The sequence below is a fragment of the Lacerta agilis genome, chromosome 7 (genome assembly GCF_009819535.1).
Source record: "Lacerta agilis isolate rLacAgi1 chromosome 7, rLacAgi1.pri, whole genome shotgun sequence".
In the NCBI taxonomy this organism is placed as follows: domain Eukaryota; kingdom Metazoa; phylum Chordata; class Lepidosauria; order Squamata; family Lacertidae; genus Lacerta; species Lacerta agilis.
The window spans coordinates 21,258,245-21,282,396 of NC_046318.1; the positions used below are offsets into that span (position 1 = coordinate 21,258,245).

The 24,152-nt window shown below is 40.7% G+C and overlaps 1 protein-coding gene across 1 annotated transcript; it reads right to left on the minus strand.

Moving 5' to 3' along the window:
- Positions 1 to 1,253: 1,253 nt before the first annotated feature.
- KDSR (3-ketodihydrosphingosine reductase) lies at positions 1,254 to 23,740 on the minus strand. Its single transcript, XM_033154445.1, has 10 exons — positions 23,514 to 23,740; positions 19,348 to 19,437; positions 17,611 to 17,667; positions 14,966 to 15,031; positions 14,727 to 14,822; positions 14,031 to 14,222; positions 10,251 to 10,334; positions 7,625 to 7,708; positions 6,225 to 6,326; positions 1,254 to 3,828 (listed from the first exon to the last, which is right to left on the minus strand). The coding sequence occupies exons 1-10, from the start codon at positions 23,640 to 23,642 to the stop codon at positions 3,718 to 3,720; spliced, it is 1,011 nt and encodes a 336-aa protein (XP_033010336.1). The 5' UTR covers positions 23,643 to 23,740; the 3' UTR covers positions 1,254 to 3,717.
- Positions 23,741 to 24,152: the final 412 nt, after the last annotated feature.

A 24,152-nucleotide genomic window follows, 5' to 3' on the forward strand; every position in this document is an offset into this window, starting at 1 on the left:
TTTTCCAGGTCATGTGGCCAGCAGGACTAAACTGCTACTGGCACATGGTGGGCCGTGATGAATACCAGAGCGCGCGACAACCTATTTATCTACTCGCGCTGGGGTGCTTTCGAACTGCTAGGTTGGCAGGAGCTGGGACACAGCAACGGGAGCTCACGCTGCTGGGGTGATTTCTTAAGTGCTGTGCTAAGGCACTTCTCCCTTCCTGCCTCACCCCGTTCCCGATTTTGGGAGCACGCAAGGGAAAGAACTGCAGTTGCACAAGCACTTTCTCTGGATGCCCTGAGGGAGATTTAGAGTACAAAGGAAAACACATTTTGGGTTGCATCTCCCCACCTGTGGAACGCTCTCACCTCTGCTTGGCACAATCATTATAACATTGTTTCAGTGCCAAGTTAAAACCTTTCTCCCAGGCATGTTCTCCCAACCTGCAAGTTGGCTGATGGTGTATTAGTTGGAAATGTTCTTGTTGCTAAAGTTCTTGTTCTTTATGAGTTATTGAAATGGTTTGAGTGTAACATATTGTTTTGATTACGAGCTATGCTATGCTTTTGTTGTTGTTGTTGTTGCTCTTAATCAGTTGCACAGTCATTTAAAGCCTTTGTTGTGCTAAGTGATAAATAGTCAGCACCACTGGACATCACCCAGACATTCCATGTGCTGACTGAAACATTATTTCAGGGATTTGTCGTCCTACTCGTGTTAAGTGGAAATCAGTTTTTATGTCAACAAATGAGGCAGTTGCATTACCTGATTTGCACATGCTTCCAATTTCCTTCCAGCTCTTCTCCCACATAATGTCCTGCTTCAGGTACGACACTGCTCTTTATGAACACAAGCAGTTGCCTTACAAAAAAATCATTCTGTTTAGCTAAGTATTGTTTACACTGCCTGGCAGTGACTCTCTGCTATTTAGGACAGTGCAGATGTTCTGCACTTGTTGCAGCTTCTGAATCATCTCTAAGAGCAGCTCCATGTAGACCACATTGTCCAATCTGAAAGTTACCAAACTGTGGAACGTTGTAGCCAATATATCCCTGTCCAGGAACAGTATCACAATAGAATTGTACATACTTGGAATACAATTGGGTATCCTCCACACCCAACCCTTGAAGCTTCACAGACCTCTAATTTGTACAAGCTATTTTACAAATATTTTATAAATCCTTACTACTGTGACAAGAATTAGCAGAAATAAATTTACTCAGCAAGACCAGGAACACAATCATTCTGAAGAAATATACAGACAAAAGTTAAATGTAATTTTCATTTATTTGGTGAATACAAAATATTAAAATTTAGTATTCTGGCACAACACTTCATGAAACAGCAAGCATAAACGAGCTATGAGTTTTAGCTTCATTCAATATTAACATTTAAAAGTGCCTAAAGTTTTTCACAGTATACATTTGTAAGCTAATTACCCACTTCCATTTGTTCTTTATCATACTATTATATCTATTTGAGTCAAATGAGTGATAATGCTCCATAACATTATAATTTTTAGTTTTAGTTCAAGACACTGAAGAAACCGAGGGCATAATCCATCCACAGATAAGCACACTAAAGGCGCAGAATGAACAGGAAAGTTAACATGTCATTAAGCACATGTAGAAGAGATTCATTCTTCTTTAAACTGTTGATTATTTGGCATGTCCAAATTGCTTTAAAGGATCTAGAATTTATTATTTGAACTAAGTGCGTTGGCCAGCTTGAAGGGCTATCCTAGCAGGTCTAGAAAACCAAAACATTATGGCAAACAGGGACAGCCAATTCTACTTCCAACAGTTCCCATTAAAACAGTAGCAAGACATACATGCAAAGATGCTTTTTGTGACTCAGTTACTAACCGGAATGATACGAAGCAGGTTTTTATGCTTTTGCGACAACACCAAGCCCAGTTTTTCCATTATTTTTTCTACATTGTTTCCTTCCTTCCCTTCTAACTGGCAATCCTCTCCGCCCCTCAAAACACCCAATGCCCCAAGTGCTTTTGTTTGGATTGGCACTTTCCAGGTTCACTTACAAAACAGTTGGGTAACTGTACCAAGAACAAGTAAACATAACTACTATAGTATTCATTTCAAGCAGTTGGCATTGTGATTTCATTTATTTTGAGAATCTAAAAATCTATTAAAATTGGAAGACTATAACTGAACCAGAAGCTGCTGGACTTGTTTTGAATAATGTTCTCCAAAGGGCAGTTTTAAAAGTGTTTCCCTTTTTATTTTATTTTTTAAAGAAAATCTCGGCTAACCAACAAACTGGCAAATAAAGTTTCTTAACAGTCTTTTAGGCACTTGGAAAATGACAAAGGGTAGCAGGAGTTTTTATGAACCAGTTCAACACTGGGGTTCAGTGTATCTGCAACCAATGGGAACCAGTCAATTTATACACAGCAAATGTGATTCGCAAAAACCACTCAGGGACTTTGTGTAAGTTCAGATTCCATGTAGGTAATAAGATTGGCATGCTGTGAATGAAACCTTAGAGACAATATAGTTTTGCAAGTTCCATTGCACCATCAGAGGAAGGACCTAGGCACTTCCTTGTGCTACATTTAGTTCTCTCTAGCACCCTATTCTCTCCTTCAATTTCTACAGTGTTAAAGTCCATCTGTCTTTTACAGAGCTGGCAAAGATAGACATGAACGTGTTACAAATAATGAAAAAATGGACAACTTCTGTTTTGCTTATAGTCCTCTCCTAGTATCTCAGTAAGGATCGGGGGTCCTTGATCTCCGCTGAAGATCTACAACTACGTATTTAAAGCATACGTCATTGCTCCTGCAGAGATCATATGCGTAAAGCTCTGCCATCAAGAAATTCCTTAATATAGCATTTAACACAATATTAACAAAACTCACCACATACTCATGTGTCAAGAGTGGAATGCCAAAATGATCAGTTTTAAACTGGACCCAACAATGTGGTGGGAGGAAACTCAATCTCAAATGAGGTTTCCCAAGAGCCAATTCAAATATTGATTTTCCAACTTGGTAATATCCACATGCAAATATCACCTATCTCAAGGAGGGGACAGCTCATTTAAAGAGAACTCTCCCCTCAACAAATTAATATGCTATATTTAAAAACTGCCTCTTCACAAAAGACTTTGGCCCAATTCATGTATTATCTCAGAGCTGAAATATTTCATCTTTGGATAGTTTTTTCTGTTTTGACTAGACTTTGCACAGACATTTGAACCAATTCATGCAGAACAGGGCCTACAAGGTCCAGCTCTCTGGCAGAAACCATGTAATCAAGATAATACACAAGCTGGGCCTTCTGTAGGAGAGCTGAGGTGTTACTGTTGTGTGGGAGGAATTTACCAAATCAGAGAATGTGTGTTCAAACCAGTCCTCAGATTAAGAAGTAGTTAACAGAATTAACTCTTTCATTACTGCTAACAATTTGTATTGGTCCAGAATTACCATCAAAATAGGTCACTCTTAAGTTCCACTCTTCTCAAAAAGTTTACTTCTAAGGCAACAATCTGGTTATTCCTTCAAATCACAGAAAAGCAACAACAACCAATAAAACCCAGTTTTCTTCATTAGCACCTTTGCATAGTCTCTTTTTCTAGAGTAGTTCAGTTTCCTTCTTTCACCACCGAAGATATCACCTCTTCCACATTTCTGTGAGACATACTCAGGCCACAGATACAGTCCCATTTAGCAGCAAACTGTCCAACTTTTTAAATAGCACCCATTCTGTTTCAGTCCGTCTTTTCAGATTTCTCTTTTTTTGCCATGCAACGACGAACTATGCTGTCAAAACCTGCTATATAATACAGGCCAAGCAAGCGGAAAAGGCCCAGGAAAATAAGCTGTAAAGGGAGAGGAGGAGAGATCTTATTCAACATACTTCTGCTTAGTGGTCATTGAATATTTTCTGTCATCAGATTTGATTGATCAGCAGTGTGGTTCACCAAGCACTCAATTATTATGTGAAAAAGGATTGTTCTAATAAAGATTAGTCTTATTTAAACAAAGCTTATGAGATATTTATTTTAATTAGAGAACAAAACATACAAGTTATTTGAAAGTACATATAGTCATATGGTTGGAAGGGAGCTTATTTTAATAATTTAATGTATTTTTTTCTTTGGAAGCTAGTGAATGAATCACCTGTCCCATGTATCTGCACAACAATCTACCTGAAGCCGAAACAATGCAAAAGACTACAGAATGACTAGTGTTGTTTTAAATTTGTAGAAGAGTACATGATTTAGGGCCCTGGAGAATAATAATGGGTAACCAGTAGAAAAGTCACAGGCGAACAATGTGAAACAACCTTATGATGAACAGATTCAATGAATGTTTAGCAGGCCCAGCAAGGCTGAGGAGACATTTGCCAGATGGGTAGCCACGGGCGTCGCGAGGAGTGGTGGTGAGGGTGGTCCACCCCGGGTTCCGGGGGGTGACACTTGGGCCAGCCCCACCCCGCCGGCGGGCCCCGAGCAAGCCGTGGAGCGAAGCCGCTCCGCCCCGCGGCCAGTCCGGGGTCCACCCTCCGGCGCCGCTATGGGGCTGCCCCACGCGATCAGCAGCTCATGGAGCTGCCCCGTCCGTGTTGCTTTGAAGCAGTACGGACGGGGAAGCCCCAGGAGCCACCAATTGCTCGGCAGGTCGCCGCTGGAGCAGCAGCGCCGGAAGGATGGACAGTCTGTCCTGACGCATGCGTTGTGACGTCAGGACGCATGCATCAGGACGCCCTGCCCCCAGGGGGGTAACGCTGCTCTGGGCACCCAAGAGGCTTCCTACACCTCTGTGGGTAGCAACAGTCCAATTTAACATAGGCATATACTATATTTGCAAGCTGCTTGATCTCAAGATCAAGTCCAAATTGTTTGATTTCCAGCTTTACTCGTATGAGTTTAGTAGTTTAGCTATGCATCTTGTTATCCTTTCTGAAAACATGGCAATTTCTGCAGGTAAACATTAAGGAGATGCGAGACTTTCACATATGCCAAACTATGGCTTGGTGATATAAGAGCAAGCTCTGTGCTCACATGCTCTCTCTTTCACACCTGACTTTGTGTTTAGATGGTTCCTGGTTTGCTGCAACAGGCACACTCCAGTTTGCACATGATCTCCATTCTAGGATACAAGCCTACCACAAAGTAGTCTTTCAGTTTGGACACAACAGCACATTCTTTGCCACAAATCAGGAACTAATTAAACCAGGCTTCCTCAAACTCGGCCCTCCAGATGTTTTGAGACTACAATTCCCATCAAACCTGACCACTGGTCTTGCTAGCTAGGGATCATGGGAGTTGTAGGCCAAAAACATCTGGAGGGCCAAGTTTGAGGAAGCCCGAATTAAACAAAGCATGGGAGGGGAAGATGTAGAACCATTGCTTGGCACTTCATGTGTACCAATTCACATGAAGTTAGAGATTTGTTACTTGTTAACAAAACAGATGTTGATATGAACAAAAGGCAGCCGAATACTGAAACTTAAACCAGGTATTGCTGGTCAGAGATTCTGATGATCTGACAAAGGATTATCATTCTGTGATAATCCTTGTGTATTTTTGTGGTATTTATGGACCTGGATTTATGGTTGGGAAGTTATCTCACACCAGCCTGAGCCTGTTTGGCAGCTGCAATGCTCCCTGGATAAGATGGACCTAACCCCAGCTATCCATCTCCCAGATAGTAGGGGTGTGCACCTACTTTTCTGGGAAAAGTAGGGGATAGTAGGGGTGTGCACCTATTTTTCTGGGAAAAGAAACCAGGATGTCTGGGGAAACACCCAGAGAATGAGCAGAAGAAGGTGGTGAGGTCAGAGAACCTTCTATTTTGACAGACAAGTCTAGCTTTTAATCAAAGTAAAAAAGCTTTACTTATTTTACTAGAGAAATGTGACACAATTAAAAAAAACACAGGGCAAGAATAATTGACATTGATCAATGAAACATTCTGGGTATGACCAATTACAGGTTATTAATTGGGGGGGGGGAGATGGCCCGCTTTTCAACTCTACCAAAATAAATAAACGTGGACCTCAATGGGTTTATCTCACAATTCATTGGATAGAGGAGCTTTTGCTGCCAAGAAGCAGAATACTTCCTGATCACTCTTTACTGCACTGAAGAGATCTGCTGCACAAAGACTAGATTTTGAATTACACTGAACCAATAAATGTGAATGTACCACAGCACTAAAGGAACCCAACAGATTTTGAAACTTCATCATTTGATAGTACTTTGTTACATACCGCCTGTAGGGCTTCAGCAAAAGAAGAGAGAGGCGACATTCCACCAGTCAATACTGCTAACATGTGACCATCTGTGCCAACAGAACTGGCAAATTTTCCTTGCTGGGGGGGGGGGGAGGAATGGAGAAAGTAGTCAGGTGGTTTCCAAACAACTTTATTAAAATAGGATGAGTTTCTTACCAAGGGGCAAGAGGAGTTTAATACTTTTTAAAAAAATATCTAACAGGAATTTTATTTGATTTCTGATCTTAAAGGTACGTGTTTCTGTTTAAGCATGGACAAGACCAGGCTTCCTCAACCCTGGCCCTCCAGATGTTTTGAGACTACAATTCTCACCATCCCTGACCACTGGTCCTGCTAGCTAGGGGATCATGGGAGTTGTAGGCCAAAAACATCTGGAGGGCCGAGGTTGAGGAAGCCTGGACAAGACTGTAACTGTAATCTGATTTAATAATAATAATAATAAAGAATTTTTGCATCATCTTATATCCGAAAGTGGTATACATGAGGTTCAGGCAGACACGTGCTTTAAAAAAATTTAATGTGAAATAAAATGCCTGTGGTACATAAACAGCTATTTTTATATTCCACTCTTTTGAAACCTAGGGATCACCCATACCACTATTATTTATACTGTGCTTGTTGGCCAAGATTTGCTCCCAAAACAGTTTATGATTAAAAGGCACCATGTGCCAAACTTGAATCAGGCCATTTGTGTCAACCTGTGTTGAAACAGGGCATCCTGAGTTTTTGAATATCAACTCTACTAATTTAAAATTTGAAATGCATTTTTAATCTGCGGCCCATGTTATAATATTTCAACACTTGCAAAGGGAGAGTATATGTTAATTAAAAAAGGTGAAGTGACCTTTAATTAAGAAACTCAAAAGAACAAAAAGAGTAAATGACAACATGATTGAAAATCCATTTTAAAAAGTCAGAACAAAACAAAATCCATTAACACAAACCATCTTTCAAAGCAAGCATGCAGCTCAGGTAGAGGGACAATTTGTAACTAGAACCAATTCCATGTAAGGGCAACTGCCACTTTCATCCCTCCCCCAGTTTTATTTGGTGTCTGCTTTTGATTTCTAACCTTGGGAGAAGGGCCCTTTCTGATTTTGCCTATGCAAAGGTCCCACGTATAATGATGACACTGTTTGCAATGGTGCAATCCTAGACATGTCTACTAAGAAATAAGTCCTATTGAATTTAATGGGACTTACTCCCAGGTAAGTGGAGTTAGGATCGTATCTGAAGGCTCTCTTGTATATAAAGATTCTAGTATTCAGGAAAGATAGTAGACAGACACAGACAACCTTTCCCCTATAATATACTAGCAAGTTCCCCATGTTTTCCACCCACAAAAGCATTTTATACAAATACTGCATTTTACTTACAATGGCATCTTTTACAATTATTCTGGCCACATGATCAGGTTTGCAGACCGATGATGTTTCTGAAATAAGCTTAGTCTCTAAAATCTTGAGCAAAAGTAAATGCAGAGATTACATACATATAACAGCAGATGAAATGTTACCAAGTATAACCACAGTTCATCCCACATCTGTTAAGAAACATAAGACCATCTGAACATTTTTTTTTTACAAAATAAAATATTCAAGTCAAGAGGTGTGTTTATCGTTGCATTTCTTCATATTATATTTATCATTAGATTACAAGTGAACGCAAATTCTAAGTTAAAATGCAGTTTTCTTTAATAATAGGAAGAGTGAAACTAGAATTAGTGCAACATTTTAGATGTAACCTTCTGCTGGTCGCTATCTGTATGTGGAGGCAGTTTTCTCATATTCAGCAGATATCTCTGACACAAATATTACAGAAAAATAAATTGATACTATGCTCCCAGGAGAATTGGCTCTAACTCTTTTATACATGATTTCCATTAGCTTAAATCAACTTTGTAAATTCTTGCTGCCTAAACAGCCTGCTTATAAATCTTCGCTTCAAGGAATGGATCTTGTGAGCTATATTCATTCATTCTTGCATTAAGCCTGATACTGCAGAGTTCTAGTGTTTGTCTTTTTCATCCTTTTTCATCTTGCCAAACTGTTTCCTTTTGGAAAACACTGAGCTAATTAGTACCTGTCAATGTGATTAAGGTATTTGTTCATTTGCAGTTCACCTGATTCAGTCCTCTCTGGAAGAGTAAAGAAAGGCCTTAAAGGAGCTTATGAGGCAGGGATTTGGTTAAGTTAGTATTGTTAAATATCACTTGCTAACACAGGATCAATATTAAATGGAAATATTTTGGAGTTTGAGGCTCACAAGTAGGGCTCTCATACCTGCCCTAAAATCAAGTGGAAACTTACTGTTTGACTAAATCCTGAGATGTAGTTGACAAAAACTGGCCTCTGAACAATTCATTACTCAGGAGTAATAAAAGCAAATATGTTTTGCCACCCTAAACTGCTTCATATTCAATTGTTAATACTTTCACTCTGAAACATTTGACAGATTTTTTAAAATGATTGGGGGACGACAACATTATTTAGGGTCACAGACCATTAATGTTTGGTATTTTTACAAAAGGTTAGTCTTCTTCCATGTTTTCAAACCTGCTTTCTATAACTATTAAGAAGTGAAACAAGGAATGTGAAAGAATGTGGAGCTCAGTAATATGTATACGGGTATCCTACCACCAATTCAAAAGCAAGATTAAAGGCAAACTCAAAAACTTTCATTACATTGGCTGACTAAGAGCAATCTGAAGATCTCCTGTAGGAGGGTTTTGTTTAGTAATTTTTATTGCTGTATAAATGTGCAACAAGAATGCTCAGGGCAATACAGTAAAAGATTGATGCAACACTGACTATTAATGCAAAACCAGTTGACTTTTAACACAATATTCTTCCTGTTTCCACCCACATCAAGTTTTAATTTAAATATGTAACATCAAAATAAATGAAGGTGGTGCAACATTTTATAAAAAATACAGGAGATCCAGTTCAGATTATTAATCAGACCTGAATTTTAGGACAAACAAGTAAGCCTCATCTGAAATTACTTGGTAAGATTTCTATGGTGATCTTATGCCCTAACTATAGCCCATCAGAAAAGACCGGGGGGGGGGAGGTTTTGAGGAGATACTTCCTGCACATAATATTTGATTAGGAAGAAACAGAGAACCTGCTGGAGGGTTTCCTTCAAATTCTACCTAATGCTACCCTATGGATGGATAAGACAAGAAATTAGGCAAAGGAATTAGTAACGTTAGTCCTGTATCATACAAAGTGTGAGTTGAATGTAAATATTTGTGTCCTACACGTTCACTGTTGGTTTCTATCTTGCCTATGCAGCATTTTAGTAAGAATGGAATATTAAACCAATTCAATGTGGCATCACACAGAAGTGGATAATAACTGCATTTAATTGCTTTTAAAAAAAACCCGAAAAGTAACTCAGAGCAACTTACAGAATAATAGAGATGAAAACCAGCAGACAGTATAGAACCAGTTAAAGAAAAAAAAAAGAGTTAAATCAAAATAGTGTTATGTGAGCATTTTCAAGATAGGTTTTGTTTTTTAAAACCTAAAAAACCATATGGATGAAGTTAACTTTTTGGAATGTTCCATCTCTTAAGATTTAAAAGTTTTTCTGACAATTTATATAAAATTTATTTTACCAAATGAAAGTAAAAAATTGTTCAATATGGTTCTAGAAGGCAGATGCTGAACACTAAAAGAAAAAGAAGAAGTCCCTCCTATGAGTTTGGAAACTGATCTGGCGACAATGAGCAAGATCATATGGTATATCTGTCTTAGACCAGGAAAACGTAACAGCTAACAAATGCAAACAAGAATGAAGAATGTTTAAGAATTTTTGAAATAAATACCAAGGAGTGACACAATATAACTCCTTTCCTGTGACTAAAAGTTGAGTACACATTTATACTCAAGGTTTAGATTTAGCATTAAGCACATCATGGGATCATTTTTTGTTTTGTTTCATATCTATCAATCCTTTATGTATTTTGCAAGACAATAAAAAGGAACATAAAATTACCTTTGTCCGAGTTTCCTCTGCGTAGCCAGGTGTGTCTGTATCTGGAGGATAGGCAACTGTTATGTAGATATTATAGGGCTTTACCTGTTATGTTGAGAAAAATATTTAGTTCACATTATAATATATTCAGCTTTCCCATACTCACTTGTTTTCACAAAGATATACAACGTCATATGCACAAAGAGGCATATAGTGGGATTGTATATTAGACATTTTACTTGCGCACAGGGGCATAGGAAGGGGGATGGGCCGCCCTGGGTGTCATCCCTCGGGGGGGGGGTATGTGACAAAAAGGCACACCGCGGGGGCTTGTCCCACCCCCCGTGCGCACCGGATCGCCCCCCCCCCAGTGCACGGCATGGGCTCTGGACGCCCATGCAGCTAACTCCGCCACTGTCCCTGCCTTAGCTGGAGACGGTTAAGAGGGGGGAGAACAGGACTTTTTTGTTTGATCAGGCAAGGCTATTCTTACGTAGCAGGTATATTTACAATAAAGCTACCAAGACGTTTCCCCCCTGCTTTTCTATGTCCATATGATTATTGCGGTCCATGTGTGCTAGGTATTCAGGAACTAATAAACAAACAAATGAACAAACAAACAAACATGTCTTTCAAACACAGAAACTGGATGATGCATTCTCAGTTTGGTTATGCCAAGAGATACATCAGTGACTCCTAACACCCCCAAAGAAACACAAGTTAAGATCCACACATCAATATTTCAGGAGAGAATTAATATAATAACGTATTCACATTAGCATGAAAATTGTTTCTCTTTTTTAAAAATATTTTTTATTCATTTTTCATTTTTTAAAAAACACTAGACATAACCCAAAAAAGGAAAAAGAAGAAGAGAACATAACCATACATTCCTTCATAATATACTAAACTCTTTTACACAGACTGCATGATTATACATGATTTTCTTAATCACAATTTTTTTTTACAATGTTTTATACGGTATATTGTACGAATATTGACTTCCCTAAACCTACTCTCCATCACTTCAAAATGGAAAATAATAATACTAATAATAATAATACTAATAATAATAATAATAATAATAACAAAAACAAAAAAGCATGAAAATTGTTTCTCATTGTTCAGTGAGCTGCTGAGACGGTGCTTGAACAACTGTGCCCTCCTTTGCATGTCTACTTAGAAGTAAGCTGCACTGAGTTCCATGCGAATTCATCCCATGAAAGCAGGTGTAGAACTGCAGCCTAAGAACATCAGTTTCTTTTTGAAATGGTCCATTTAATTAAAACAACAACAGCCCAATAGTTGAAGTTGAACAATACTTTATTAGGACTAACTCAAATGTCTCAAAAGAATGAGCAAGCATTTGAGTTGCAGAGTTGCTTAGGACAGATACTAAGAAAAAACACAAGGGGGAGGAGAAGGAAATGGCCCCTTGAAATGGATTTGTGCTTCTGATATGGTGCATTACACGATCAGCTTTAAAACGGGGGCTGAGGGGCTAGCCTGTGTCTCTTCAGATGTTGCTGGACTACGTCCCCCACTGGTCCCAGCTAGTATGGCCAATAGGAATGATGGGAGGTGTAGTCCAGCAACACCTGGAGGGACACAGATTAGCCACCTGTTTTAAATGGCATTGTAAAAGTAAAGGGAGCTGCACCAAACCATAAGGAAAACACACACCCTTATTAGGGCAATTCCATTATTAGGCCTATCTACTGCAAAACACGGACGCAGGTGGCGCTGTGGTCTAAACCACAGAGCCTAGGGCCTGCCGGTCGGAAGGTCGACAGTTTGAACCCCCGTGACGGGGTGAGCTCCCGTTGCTCGGTCACTGCTCCTGCCAACCTAACAGTTCGAAAGCACGTCAAAGTGCAAGTAGATAAATAGGTACCGCTCCGGTGGGAAGGTAAACGGCGTTTCCGTGCGCTGCTCTGGTTCGCCAGAAGTGGCTTAGTCATGCTGGCCACATGACCCGGAAGCTGTCTGCAGACAAAGGCCGGCTCCCTCGGCCAGTAAAGCGAGATGAGCGCCACAACCCCAGTCATCCACGACTGGACCTAACGATCAGGGGTCCCTTTACCCTTACCTTTTTACTGCAAAATAGTGTGCAGAGTTCAAGTTCTACCATCAGGCTAGATAGTGAACAGAGCAATGGGGTGGTGGGTTAAAAGAAATTTGTTACTGGCTGATATTGAAACCATGGCGTCTGCAGGGGTTTTAAGTGCTTATGCTCACAATGTTAAGTAAATAAACCAGAAAATAACACTTGCAACTGTATCTTATTTTTCCTTCTTTGAATACAGTCGTACTTCGTGTTGCCTTCGCTGCGGGTTGCGAATGGTGCGGGTTACGTACGCGGCAAACCTGGAAGTGTTTACATCCGTATTTCGATGCGCGAGCATGCGCAGAAGCGCTATATCGTGCTTCCGCGCATGCGCGATATCACTGCTCAGGTTGCAGACTTTTCGGGGTGCAAACGGCACCCCGGAACGGATCATGTTCGCAACCCGAGGTACCACTGTAATTTCAATGTGTGTGTGTGTGGGGGGGGGGGTTGACAAAAAAATTCTGCACCTGGTACCACCTGTCCTTGCTATGTCTCTGTTTGGACAAACTCAACTTTATGCTCTTGGCTGCAGCCTCTATGTTTATCTCAAGCAGAAAGCCAAGGAGAAAACTCGCTCTTTTAAAATAGCATTCCTGCCACTTCTCTGCAAGAAACATCCCCGGCCCTGGTGAAGAAGGCCTCCCTACAAAGCTACATGTTGTTTGGAAGCAAGGAGAGCAGTGGCTCCCTGCCCCTGCCACCCCACCAGCCACTACTGGGAGGGAGCTTCTCATTGGGACCTCAGGAGATATGTGGTGGGAAGAGGGTCGAATGAAGTATAGCAGGGGGAGGAACAAGCAAACCTGGGTAAGACAACCCATGCTTTGCACGCATTGCTGCCATCTTGGGCTCTTGCCTCTTCCTGGGGCCTGAGACTACTAGGTGTGCATGGTGGTTCTGCAGCTGCCAGCTGTTCGGCCAGTCCCTCAGCTTGGCTGGCTTGCTCCACACTGTCAGCTGTGGAGGGCTGCAGCAAATCCAAATCACTGTGAGGGTGCCTCTCTGGCAAGGGCGGGCCCAGCCAGTCCTGCTGGGACATGGGAGCAGAGGTAGCGGTGGCGGCACTGCAGTTGCTCTCCAGGCTGTACTGCTGGCCCGCCCACAGGGAAGACAAAGAGCTACCGGAGGGGGAAATAGGGAGCTGACTTTCTAGAGCTCCAGCTGGGCAGGAAGGTGGCAATCTTGGGGATTCTTGGCTATAAGCGATTTTGCGTATGCATGCTCTGCCTGAAACATAACTTAAGATATGATCTGGCTGAACTGCCTAGCTTCTAGGACAGATGTTCAGATCTACAATATCTGAGAGTACAGCAGCTCAATATACTGCTTGCAGTATTATTTCTCATTTTGATCCGGTGGACAACTAACCCTATTAAATAAACAGTTTTGCAAATCATATACAATACAGACCTTCTGAGCCGGAAGGTGTCATGCACTCTAGAATATTGTACCACTTATTGCAACAAAATAGCTACGTCTATGCCTTGTAACCAGCATTGAATGTTGCTGAGCCTGCTTGTGTACTTTTTGGGCAACACTATATTGTACAATATTCTTATATAATACTATTAATGTTTAATTGATTCTTCAATTAATTTCCTCCTATGGTTTTAGCTCTTTTTGTTTATATGTTGTTGTTGTTGTACAGAGAAGCTATAAGATATATGCAGGTAAGGAACAGAGAATCGTACCTCCATTTGCAAAGCTTCAGCTAGTCCTCGAAGAGCAAACTTTGTTGAAGAATAAGCAGAATAACCAAACAGTCCAACTTGTCCAGCCTGGGATGACACAAACACAATCCTTCCCCTCCTCCGTTCCTTCATGGTGGTAACTACTGCCCGAGTTGGGTAGACACTACCCAGATAGTTGATAGCCATCAATTGCTGTAGACAAACATACAAGTCGGAGGCAGTTATATGAGTATTCAAGAGAAAATATTATTCCTACATACTTGTTTGTTCTGCATGCTGTGAAATACTCTTCTTTCACGTTTATGTGGTGGTTCACGCAAGTATTACCCAAAGAATGAAAGTTATGTAACAATAGTGCATGGAGAACTTCTCTTTCACAACATACATTAAAGGCCTTTCACAATAGATGTTTACAAGCAGCAAACATTTTTAGACACGATAAATATCTAATAAGAATTATTGGGTCTATGACACAGATAGAAAACATTCAACACAGTGGAACACTATGGGGGGGTTATAAAAAAATACAATGTTAGGTCATTTATTAGAAATGGACAATAAAATGTGCTGCTACAAGTTAGGTAAATTTTATATATAATTTTATCATTCAAAAACATTTCTCTGGCGTGATTTTCTAGGTGTCGTTGAATTAGTATACCAGTACATATTCAAACAGGAGAAGTCAGGCTCACTTACTTCAAACTTGCTGATGTCAGTATCTTCAAACCTCCCATTAATTGACGTTCCAGCACAATTTACAAGCATGTCAACTGGACCCAACTTCTCTTGAGCCTGGAAAGAAAAAAATAGCAGGTGAGATAACAAATTTGTGTCCACAAGTATCGCTACTGTCAGCAGAACATTTCTGCAATAAACACTTGTAACTGAAAAATGGGGGGAGGGAGCCAGCCATGTAAAAGCCAGTATTTCCTTACCTGTTTTAGGGCCCTTTCCACATTTGCAGCATCTTTGGAAACATCAAGAGGGATAGAATGCACAACCTATGTGAATGGAAAAGAAGGACCATATCATTTTATATGTACAGTGTAAAATGGACAAATTTTTAATTCAACAAGTAAACTATTTTTGCAACACAGGTAGGAGACATATTTCAACGTGTGCATTGTATGTTTCTCTGCCTTTCACTCTTACAGTAGAGAGGAGTGTAGAGTTCCTGTTTTCTACATAAAGTACCGGGATATTATATTGCTTTGGCGTTTGAAAAAAACCAAATATTCTAAAGCAATAATATATAGCTCAGACTTTTCAGATGAGCTTTGAATTATCAAATTTAATTGTAATAAGTCAGGATGGCTTTTTCATGCACTCAGTGAAGTGCCCCTTTGCTCCCTCACTTCATGTAAATGGGGGAAGCAAACCTAGCTGCTGCAGTTAAACATAAATTCCCATTAATGTGCAAATAGAGAATTATGGTTAATGGCTTTTAAACAAGTCAGGATTCAAAAGCCAACTTTAAACTGGTTTCACCCCAGAACTATAGCAATGACACTTTGCTATAATTTGTCTAAGGCAGGCTTCCTCAACCTCGGCCCTCCAGATGCTTTTGGCCTACAACTCCCATTAACCCTACCTAGCAGGACCAGAGGTCAGAGATGATGGGAATTGTAGTCTCAAAACATCTGGAGGGCCGAGGTTGAGGAAGCCTGGTCTAAGGTCTGCAGACATCTGTAGCCTGAACAACCTTTCTAGTCCTTAATAATTCAGCTTCCAATGAATGCTGAAGACACACCTCTTTACCCTGCCTTTGACACTTGAGGTGTATGTTTTTAGGACCCACCTTATTTTTGTGTTTTTAATATTGCGCTTAATGTTGTAACCTGCCATTGGAGCTTAGGGTGAAGGGCGGGTAATAACAACAATAATTCCATGTGGATGCCTATTCAATTGAGCTCAATGGGTGGAACTCGTCTAACAAGTCCCATCAGGTAGAAGCTCTGTGCAAGAATATTCACTTGTGCAATGGGGTTTTCCTCCCACTCCTGCCCCGCTATGCACCCCCTGAAATTGGCTTTTGTATGGCAGGAGAACCCTCAGAAAAGTGCACAGGAGAGGATGTGGGGATTGCTCCAACCCGCAAGCTGGAAAGCTAGTGCTTATGGAATATTCAACAACACCAAATTCTTTCTGTTCTTCTTCCTCTTCCTCTTCTTTTGAACTGAAGTGGTGCAATAATTAATGGACTTGTAAAAGTTGTAAAAAAAACAACTGCACCACACATTGAAAAATACTTTCGTAATGATAAGCTGCTTAGAAGTGCATTAGCTAACCACACTGCACTGTTCATCCTTGTTGATGGCTAATATAGAAAAGATTGCAGTCTCATATGAAATCCTTTTTCTTTTCTCTACCACCACTTAAGTCTTCATTTTCCAAAAAGCATGCATGACATGCCAGGGAAAGATGCCGTATAGAATCTGCTTTGCATGTAGAACATCAATCCCTCACATTTCCCAGTAGGGCTGAGAGAAATCCTGTATCAGATTCTGGAACAGATCCCTATTAGTTAGTATATGCAATACTGAGCTAGATGGACCAATGGTATGGTTTCATATATGGCAGCTTCCTATGCTTCTATTAAACAGAACCTAAGACAAAATTAAAGACTGGTGAAGTGAAATGTTTAACAACGCCAAGACATTACAAAAGCAAGAGAGAGAGGCACAGGAGAAGACAATGCCTGGGACTTGCTCCTGTGAGGCTAATTTTGTTTTGTTTAAAGTGTATGGTTTTTTTTTGACAGATTCGTTACATTTTATTACCAGGAATGGCTCTGAAGACTTCAGTTGAAAAGCAGAATATAAATTCATAAAATAAATTGCCAAAGACCCATTCACATATTGATCTTTAGGGCTTACATGAAATCATGCCAGTGCAAAAATTAGCTTTATTTTAAAAGGCAGGTAGCAAAGTCACCAAGAAAAAGATACTGATATCTCAAGAATAAATTAAGATTGGGTCAGGGAAAATTCATACAACTGGCATGGTATTTTAGTCATATTTAACTGTAGCTAGCACAGAACTTTAAAATGCACTCTTACACCTACTTAGGTAACATGAAATGATTTTACGTTGTTGCCAATGACTACTGATAACACACTAGAGGCAAGAAAAACTTCTTCAGAAGCAGGAATTATTCTTTTAGAAAAAAGAGAGCCCATTAAATATTGCACATCAAGCACATTTTCAGCCTTCTATATTGCAAGTCATGTCACTTTCATGCTTTGTATAAGTTTTTATATAAAAGAACTGACCCCACCTTTTTCTTAAATTGCAATCAAAGTATTAGCATTATAGCTCACAACACAATAGTACCCAAAGGAGGCATTTGACTGCAGGATGTGTCTAGGATTACTTAGAATTCTTTAAAACAGAATTTTCAGTTTACCTATGACATGACTATACAGGGCACAATATGCTATTCTATTTTCTCTTATCTACACATTTACTCCATAACTTGTAATTCAAGTACTGCTGCTCCATGAATGCTATATTAAGTCAGAGAAAGAAAATGCATTTCCTTAACACATTTGAGAGACCTGGTAGAAAATACTCATCTTACCTGCTTATCATTAACTGAGAACTTCTCAATTTCTTTCTTTGCTTCCAATAGCCGGCACTGGAATTAAACAAGCACATTTGCTTTGGCTTTGCCTATATGACATATGCAGTGCCATCCTGTGTATATCTAATTAAGGGGTAAAGCCTTACTATATTCAATGAGTCTCACTCCTACAGAAGAGTGTATATGACTGTAGCCAACAGGCTGCATAAAATAAAGCTATCCTGCACAAAGACTTCTGCCTGCATAATGCGACTTCCACTCCCCCTCCCTGTACCCTGCAAAGGGGATGGCCGCAACCCTCCAGAGCACATCTGGGGGGCAGAAGAGATATGCAGAAGTCCTGTTGCACAGGTGGGAATCCCTGCATTAATGGGATGACTTCACTGGATACAACACTTAGTTCTTAGTCTAGCACATCCCAAGATACTAAGTGTATTGCATTACAAGGTAAGTAAAGATTAGTAAAACTTCCCAGTACACATATACTAGGTACAAGAATTCAGGCAGGTAACTGAATTCTTTTAACAAAAAACATTTGTCAGCCTACTGCTGACAACATGCCCTATCATGGGACTCTATGCAAACTCCTGTTAAGAAATGGAAGAACTACAATTCTGGCTATCACTGCTCAATATAATTTCCCACATACCATTTTAACTTCACACACAGAGCCTTGAAGACCAAACTACAGTTAAGTGTTTTACTGTGGTGGAATTTTTTAGTTGAGCCTTCTGATAGGCTCTTAGCTTATCTGCTGGTTTCTATTATTTCTTTCTTTTACTGCTTGAAAACTAACCAGACAATAAAACAATTTAAATTTTAATGACTTCTATTTTATTTGTAAACTGCTTTGCATTTGATTTTATCATAGACAGGGGGGTTATAAATGCTTAGAATAATAAAATAAAAAATGGCAGCTTACAAGCAGCACACCCTCAATAAAAACTAAATAGAGAAAAAAATATTTCAGCTTACTTACCAACAAATATTTTACGTATCAGCTAACTGCAAGACTTAAATATTAATCTTGCTTTAAAGCTTGTTGCTTCTCCCAATTCCAAAGATTGGAATTCTATATTTTGTACTCTGTTATACTAGAAGACATTAGAAACAAACCAAGGATGGCTTTGAGTGTATTAAACAGAAGAGAGTGGATATGCAAGTAAATTCGCCTTTCTCCTTTCAGATGTTCACAGCAGAAAAGAGTGCAAAAAGTGGGAGTATTACTCTCTGCTTTGGTGCAATATCCAAGATACTAGCAAAACAGAAAACAATTTTTAAAACATGAATGCTGCTCATATCCCACTTTCCTGAAGAAATGGTTAGAGTGCCTCTGAATCTACAAGCCAGGTGTGGGGAAACTTTGGTGCTCCAGATGTTGCTAAACAACACCTCCCTTTATCCCTGGGCCATTGGCCATGCTTGATGGAATAGGAGTTGTCATTCAACTACATCTGGAGGGGGAAAGGTTTCCCACACCCGCCACAAGTAAATGGTTATAAATGGAATAGCTAATAGAATAAGCAGCTTGGATTTGGCTTAATATTCTCGCTAACTCAAACAATGTATTCAAACTCTAACAGTCATTTATTTATTCTGGAGTAGGATTGGAGCCAAGGATTTTAACTATTTAATTAAATACTAGGGCTTTTGTTATAATTACTGTTGCTTCAGACTCTTTCATTAACAGCTTCAAGGCATAATAACTGGTAAATAAGCATGCTAGAAATTTACCTCATTTCTTGCAATAAGTGTTATAAAAGCCCCTTGCTTAAAGCATTCGATGGCAACGCTTTTCCCAATGCCACTGGAACCACCAGTTACCTTTTAAGAGGGGGGGAAGCATATAGATTAAATTGATAAACTTGACAGCATAGTCTTTATAATTATAAGCCTTTTAGAGAAGAGAGTGGTCAAACTCTGGGTCTGTTCACATGTGTGCAATAGTGTTTCCCCTCCGTAAGTAATGAGATGCCTCCTGGTGTCACGTGGGTAGCTTCTAATGTCACAATTGTCCACAACTATTGCTGTGAAAATGCCACCACAATCACAAAGCTGCAAGCCGTCTATGGACATCCCCGCTCATGGTAACACAGTAAGGATTACTTTTTTGTGGGGAGGAAGAGAAATAGGGGGGTAGCTGCATCTATGAACAAACTTTTACCCCTTCAACTCTGGTATATTACCATACCAAGATAATAATTTTGGTAAATTGGCAATTTAATGAACTCACCTAAGTTAAAGCACAGGCAGCATAACTTCTACTACTTTTGGATACTTGTTTGCTATGCATCTGGACAGCTCCTAAAATATCGTAATCAATTTTTGCATGATGGTTCCTGAGATCAATGTACAGTGGTACCTCAGGTTACAGACGCTTCGGGTTACAGACTCCGCTAACCCAGAAATAGTACCTCGGGTTAAGAACTTTGCTTCAGGATGAGAACAGAAATAGCGTGGTGGCAGTGCGGCGGCAGCAGGAGGCCCCATTAGCTAAAGTGGTACCTCAGATTAAGAACAGTTTCAGGTTAAGAACGGACCTCAAGAACAGATTTTCATCTATGTTTGCATACAATTGTACACAATTTCAAATAAGCTGGCAGAATGAATCTTTCAAAACTGAGCTGATTTTGTTGTTGTAGTTTCTTAGAATGCCCAAGCAATGCCAGATATGAAGCTCCTAGTTCAGTGTGTACTTCTTGATCCAGTTTTGCACATGCTAGATTATCAATTCTTGTACAATGTCCAAAACATCATAAGGCATGGTATAGGCAGCTTCTAGGATAAAAAATGTTCTTCACCCAATGGAAAATCCAATCAAAAACACACAAGTGGCAAAATCTTTCATTCCTGTCAACAAGCAGCCTTTCAGTATCATCTCTCAATAAGTCCTCTTCCCCTCACTATTCAACTCTTTAAAAAAAAATTCTTTCCCACATTTCAAAGGCAGTACATTTGTTATTTTAAATTTTATTTTAAAAGTATATACTGCTTAATCTTTTGAGGAAATCCACCAGTGGTTTCACAGGCTAAAGCCACAAGAACAAATGACATCCGTTGCTGGAGTCCTCTTTATGGGAAGAATTGTGTGACTAGAAAGATCTCACTCATACAGCTGCTTTAGAAGAACTTGTATAGCAAGTGAATTAGTCAGAATTAGGAATGCTTGTACAAACAAAAATGGTTTCTTTTGCTGTGACTGCCATGATGAGAATGAGGCTTTGCATTCCATGCTTTGGTATAGAATGTCCATTTAGAAACCCTGGAAGATAAGTTCATAGATGTGTCCAGATCCACAGGCCCAAAGGAGGGTTTGTGAGTGTGATTTGGTGCAGGGATACAGAAGGAGGATGTCAAAAATGTGCCATTAAAATGCAAATATGAGGTTTGTTACAGAGCAATTCTTTCCTACACAGACAAGAAGTGCCAGTTTGTTTCCACCACACCTCCTAGTGGCAATAGCGGTGTTGCTGTTGCTGGTAAGAAGGGAGTGCAGTTTTACCATATATCCACAAAAGAAGATAAGTGGTTGCAGGGCCAGTTCCAGCCCTTACAAAAGGCAGTGGAAGAATTACAGGATATAGAATGAAGGAATGAGAGACGGTGCCTGAGAAACTGACCTGCATTGTGAACCCTTTGGATAGAAGGATTATGGATAAAAGGATCTACGTTTAAACATGATTGCTATACCCAAGTTCTGGTTGATGTATGGCTTATTTGCTATTAGGCAACTTTATCACAAATGATTCTTCTTCTTTAGCAATCACTCATAGCCAAGTAGGATTGTCTTCCATGAACACGGTCTTAACAGTGAGTCCGTAAGTGACTGTGGAGGCCAATTCTGGATCCACGCATCCTTCCACAGTGGGGACATAGGTTTCCGGGTGGGAGTTGATCATGGTGAGGGTGTGCCAAGCGTGCCTTCCTCTAAGCATTTTTCTACCTTTCGTCCTGAGTACCATATGTCTAATCATAATATTTGATTAGACATATGATATTAGTACGTAAGCTGCTCTGCATGCTAAATAATTCTCCAAATCAACTAAAAATCCTGCATATTCTTTTATCAGCTTACTTATGCAATAACTCCATGCCAAGACTTTATACGCATACCAGTCATTAGCAAAGGTCAACTCAGAATCTCTATTCTTCAATTTAGCAAAGACAATATTCTCTTGTGACACCAGATTCTTCCATTGCACACATGGAACAAAATTCCTCAGAAAAAAGAGAAAATAGAAAGATAGGCACAAGAAAGGAGAAATTCAGTTAAGCATCCAGACACAGCCAAACCTAAAATGGTGAAGACCTGCTATAAAATGTTTAAATTGCTTGGCTGTAAGTCCACTATTTATGTCCTTTCCATAGGTTTCATGAAGAACATGCTTTACACCATCATTTGTGCACATTATGAACAAAAAAAAAATGGAACCAAGAATGAATTTGACTCAGATTAAGCAATTGCCCTAACATCAAGAATCTCTGCACATGCCTCCATCTTCATAACATGATGTCATTTGTCTACTCATGGAATTGTTCCTCTTAAAATAGGACAAATCATGCTTCACATATAGACCTTTATTTTAGGTATATAATTGCTGGGAAGTGACATGTCTACTGGTGGCAAGCTCCCCCGGATCCTCTCCATCTAGTTTAAATTTTGCTATCTTGCTTTGCAGTGCTATGGTCTAATGCAATAAAATGTATTCTACGGTGGCCAGAGAGGCACAGGGCACAACTAAGAGCAACTGCTGGGGGCATGATCTGGCTTGAACCCACACTTTCAACTACATTAGGGTGGACTTCTGTATCTGTGGCCCTCCAAATGCTGCTGGACTCCAGCTTTCATCAGCCTCTTCCAGCATGGCCAATAGAAACAGTAATCCAGGAGCTACAGGGTCTTAATCCTCTATTCTCTCAGCAGAGATAATATATATATTGTAAAGTCTTGAATTCCACCTGCTTTTGTTAGTAGGCAGTATTGAGAATAACACATTAAGACAATCACCACAATTTTGTATGTGATTGTGTCCCTTTTAAGACAGGAAAGAGGAGCCAGTGCCCCTCCACATGATGCTGGAGTGTGGGCCACAGGTTCCCCACCCCTACCTTAAGACCAACTAGTATAGCTCAGACCAAGGTCATGGGTTCGACCCCTGTATGGGTGCATATTTCTGCAATGCAGGGGGGTTGAACTAGATGATCCTCAGAGGTCCCTTCCAATTCTATTATTCTATGAAATGTATGTGGTACCTATTTCAAGCAGTAGCATTTTTTTAATGCCATACAGTTTGCAGTACACACTATTAAACCCACAGATTTGAGATTATGCCTTGTTTAATTCAGGATTTCCAGCCCACATTTCTTTTCCCATGAGATAAAACAGATGAAAGAGACGAAGATGTAATTTAACGATTTGGGGGGGGGGATGCAACTAGTCTGCTTCTAAACAGGAGCATCTATAGACAGGAAGGGGAGATCTAAAAGAAAACTCAGATCGTTCCTAATATTCCCTAATTGAAACAATGGCACCCCCCCTCAAAAAACAAAACAAAAAACCACTTCTTTTGCTTCAGGCTAAACATAACCCATACCTTCCACACCCATTTCTAATTACTAGTCAAGTGATACATCTCTGGAACCCCTTCCCCTCCTTTTTGGCGGGGGAGGGGGAAGAAGACAACATCTCTCCTCAGCAACGGTGTTAATTTTGCTTGCGCAGTTTGAAAGGGGAAGAGGGTTTTTTTTTGGGGGGGGGGGAAGCTGCTATTTCCCTCTACAGAGATACATAGATCAGCGCATGGAAATAAAGGTTTCGAAGGGCAGCAGGGTGTCGCATTTCTATACTGCCTGCCCTCCTCCCCGCAAACCTCCCCAGGAAACCTCGGCTGTGCTCTCACCACGACGTGGGCGCCGGACAGCGGCAAGGTCTTCGGGCTGCTTAGTGGCAGCACTACGTAGAGCAGCAGCAGGAAGGCCAGGACGACGGCGACCCCGGCGGCCGCCGCCAGCAGAACCACCCCGGACATCGCTGCGCAAGAGAGGGAGAAGGAGCACAGCGGGAAAGAAACGAGGGGCGGAGGAGAGAAAAAGAACACGCCAAACTCCTCCGCCGACAGCCGACTGGCTCGCTAACCCTGTCAGAGCGCGAAGGAAGGTGTTCAGGGGAGGGGAGAATCCAGGACTGGGGAGGCGGGCTGCGCTCCGCGATTGGAGAGCGAGAGTGAAGGCTCGGCGACGATTGGCTGGCTGGCTGGCGCCGGGGGGGGGGAGTAGGAGGGAGGGAGCGCCCGAGCTAGCGCGCGGCTGACGTCTTCGGTCGGGGATTGGCCTTCGCGACCTTGGTTGAAGGATGGGCGGGCGAACCGTTGAGGGGCGGGGGCGCACGCGCGGGAGGGAGCGGTCGTGAGGGGAAGAAACGGCCGCTGGTCGTACTGCTCGCTTTTGTTTTCCTCGCCGTTGGCTCGGTTTCCTGCGGGCGCAGCTGCGTGTGGATATATAAAGCGTCCACGGCCCGCCCTGATAAATTATCACCACCA

Coding starts and splice junctions, on each gene's coding strand:
- KDSR (XM_033154445.1), bottom strand. CDS start 23,642: ATGTCCGGGGTGGTTCTGCTGGCGGCGGCCGCCGGGGTCGCCGTCGTC. Junction 17,668..19,347: donor CACTTATTGCAAGAAATGAG/GTAAATTTCTAG, acceptor GTTTAATTCCAG/TGCCGGCTATTGGAAGCAAA. Junction 14,223..14,726: donor CTGACATCAGCAAGTTTGAA/GTAAGTGAGCCT, acceptor GTTTGTCTACAG/CAATTGATGGCTATCAACTA.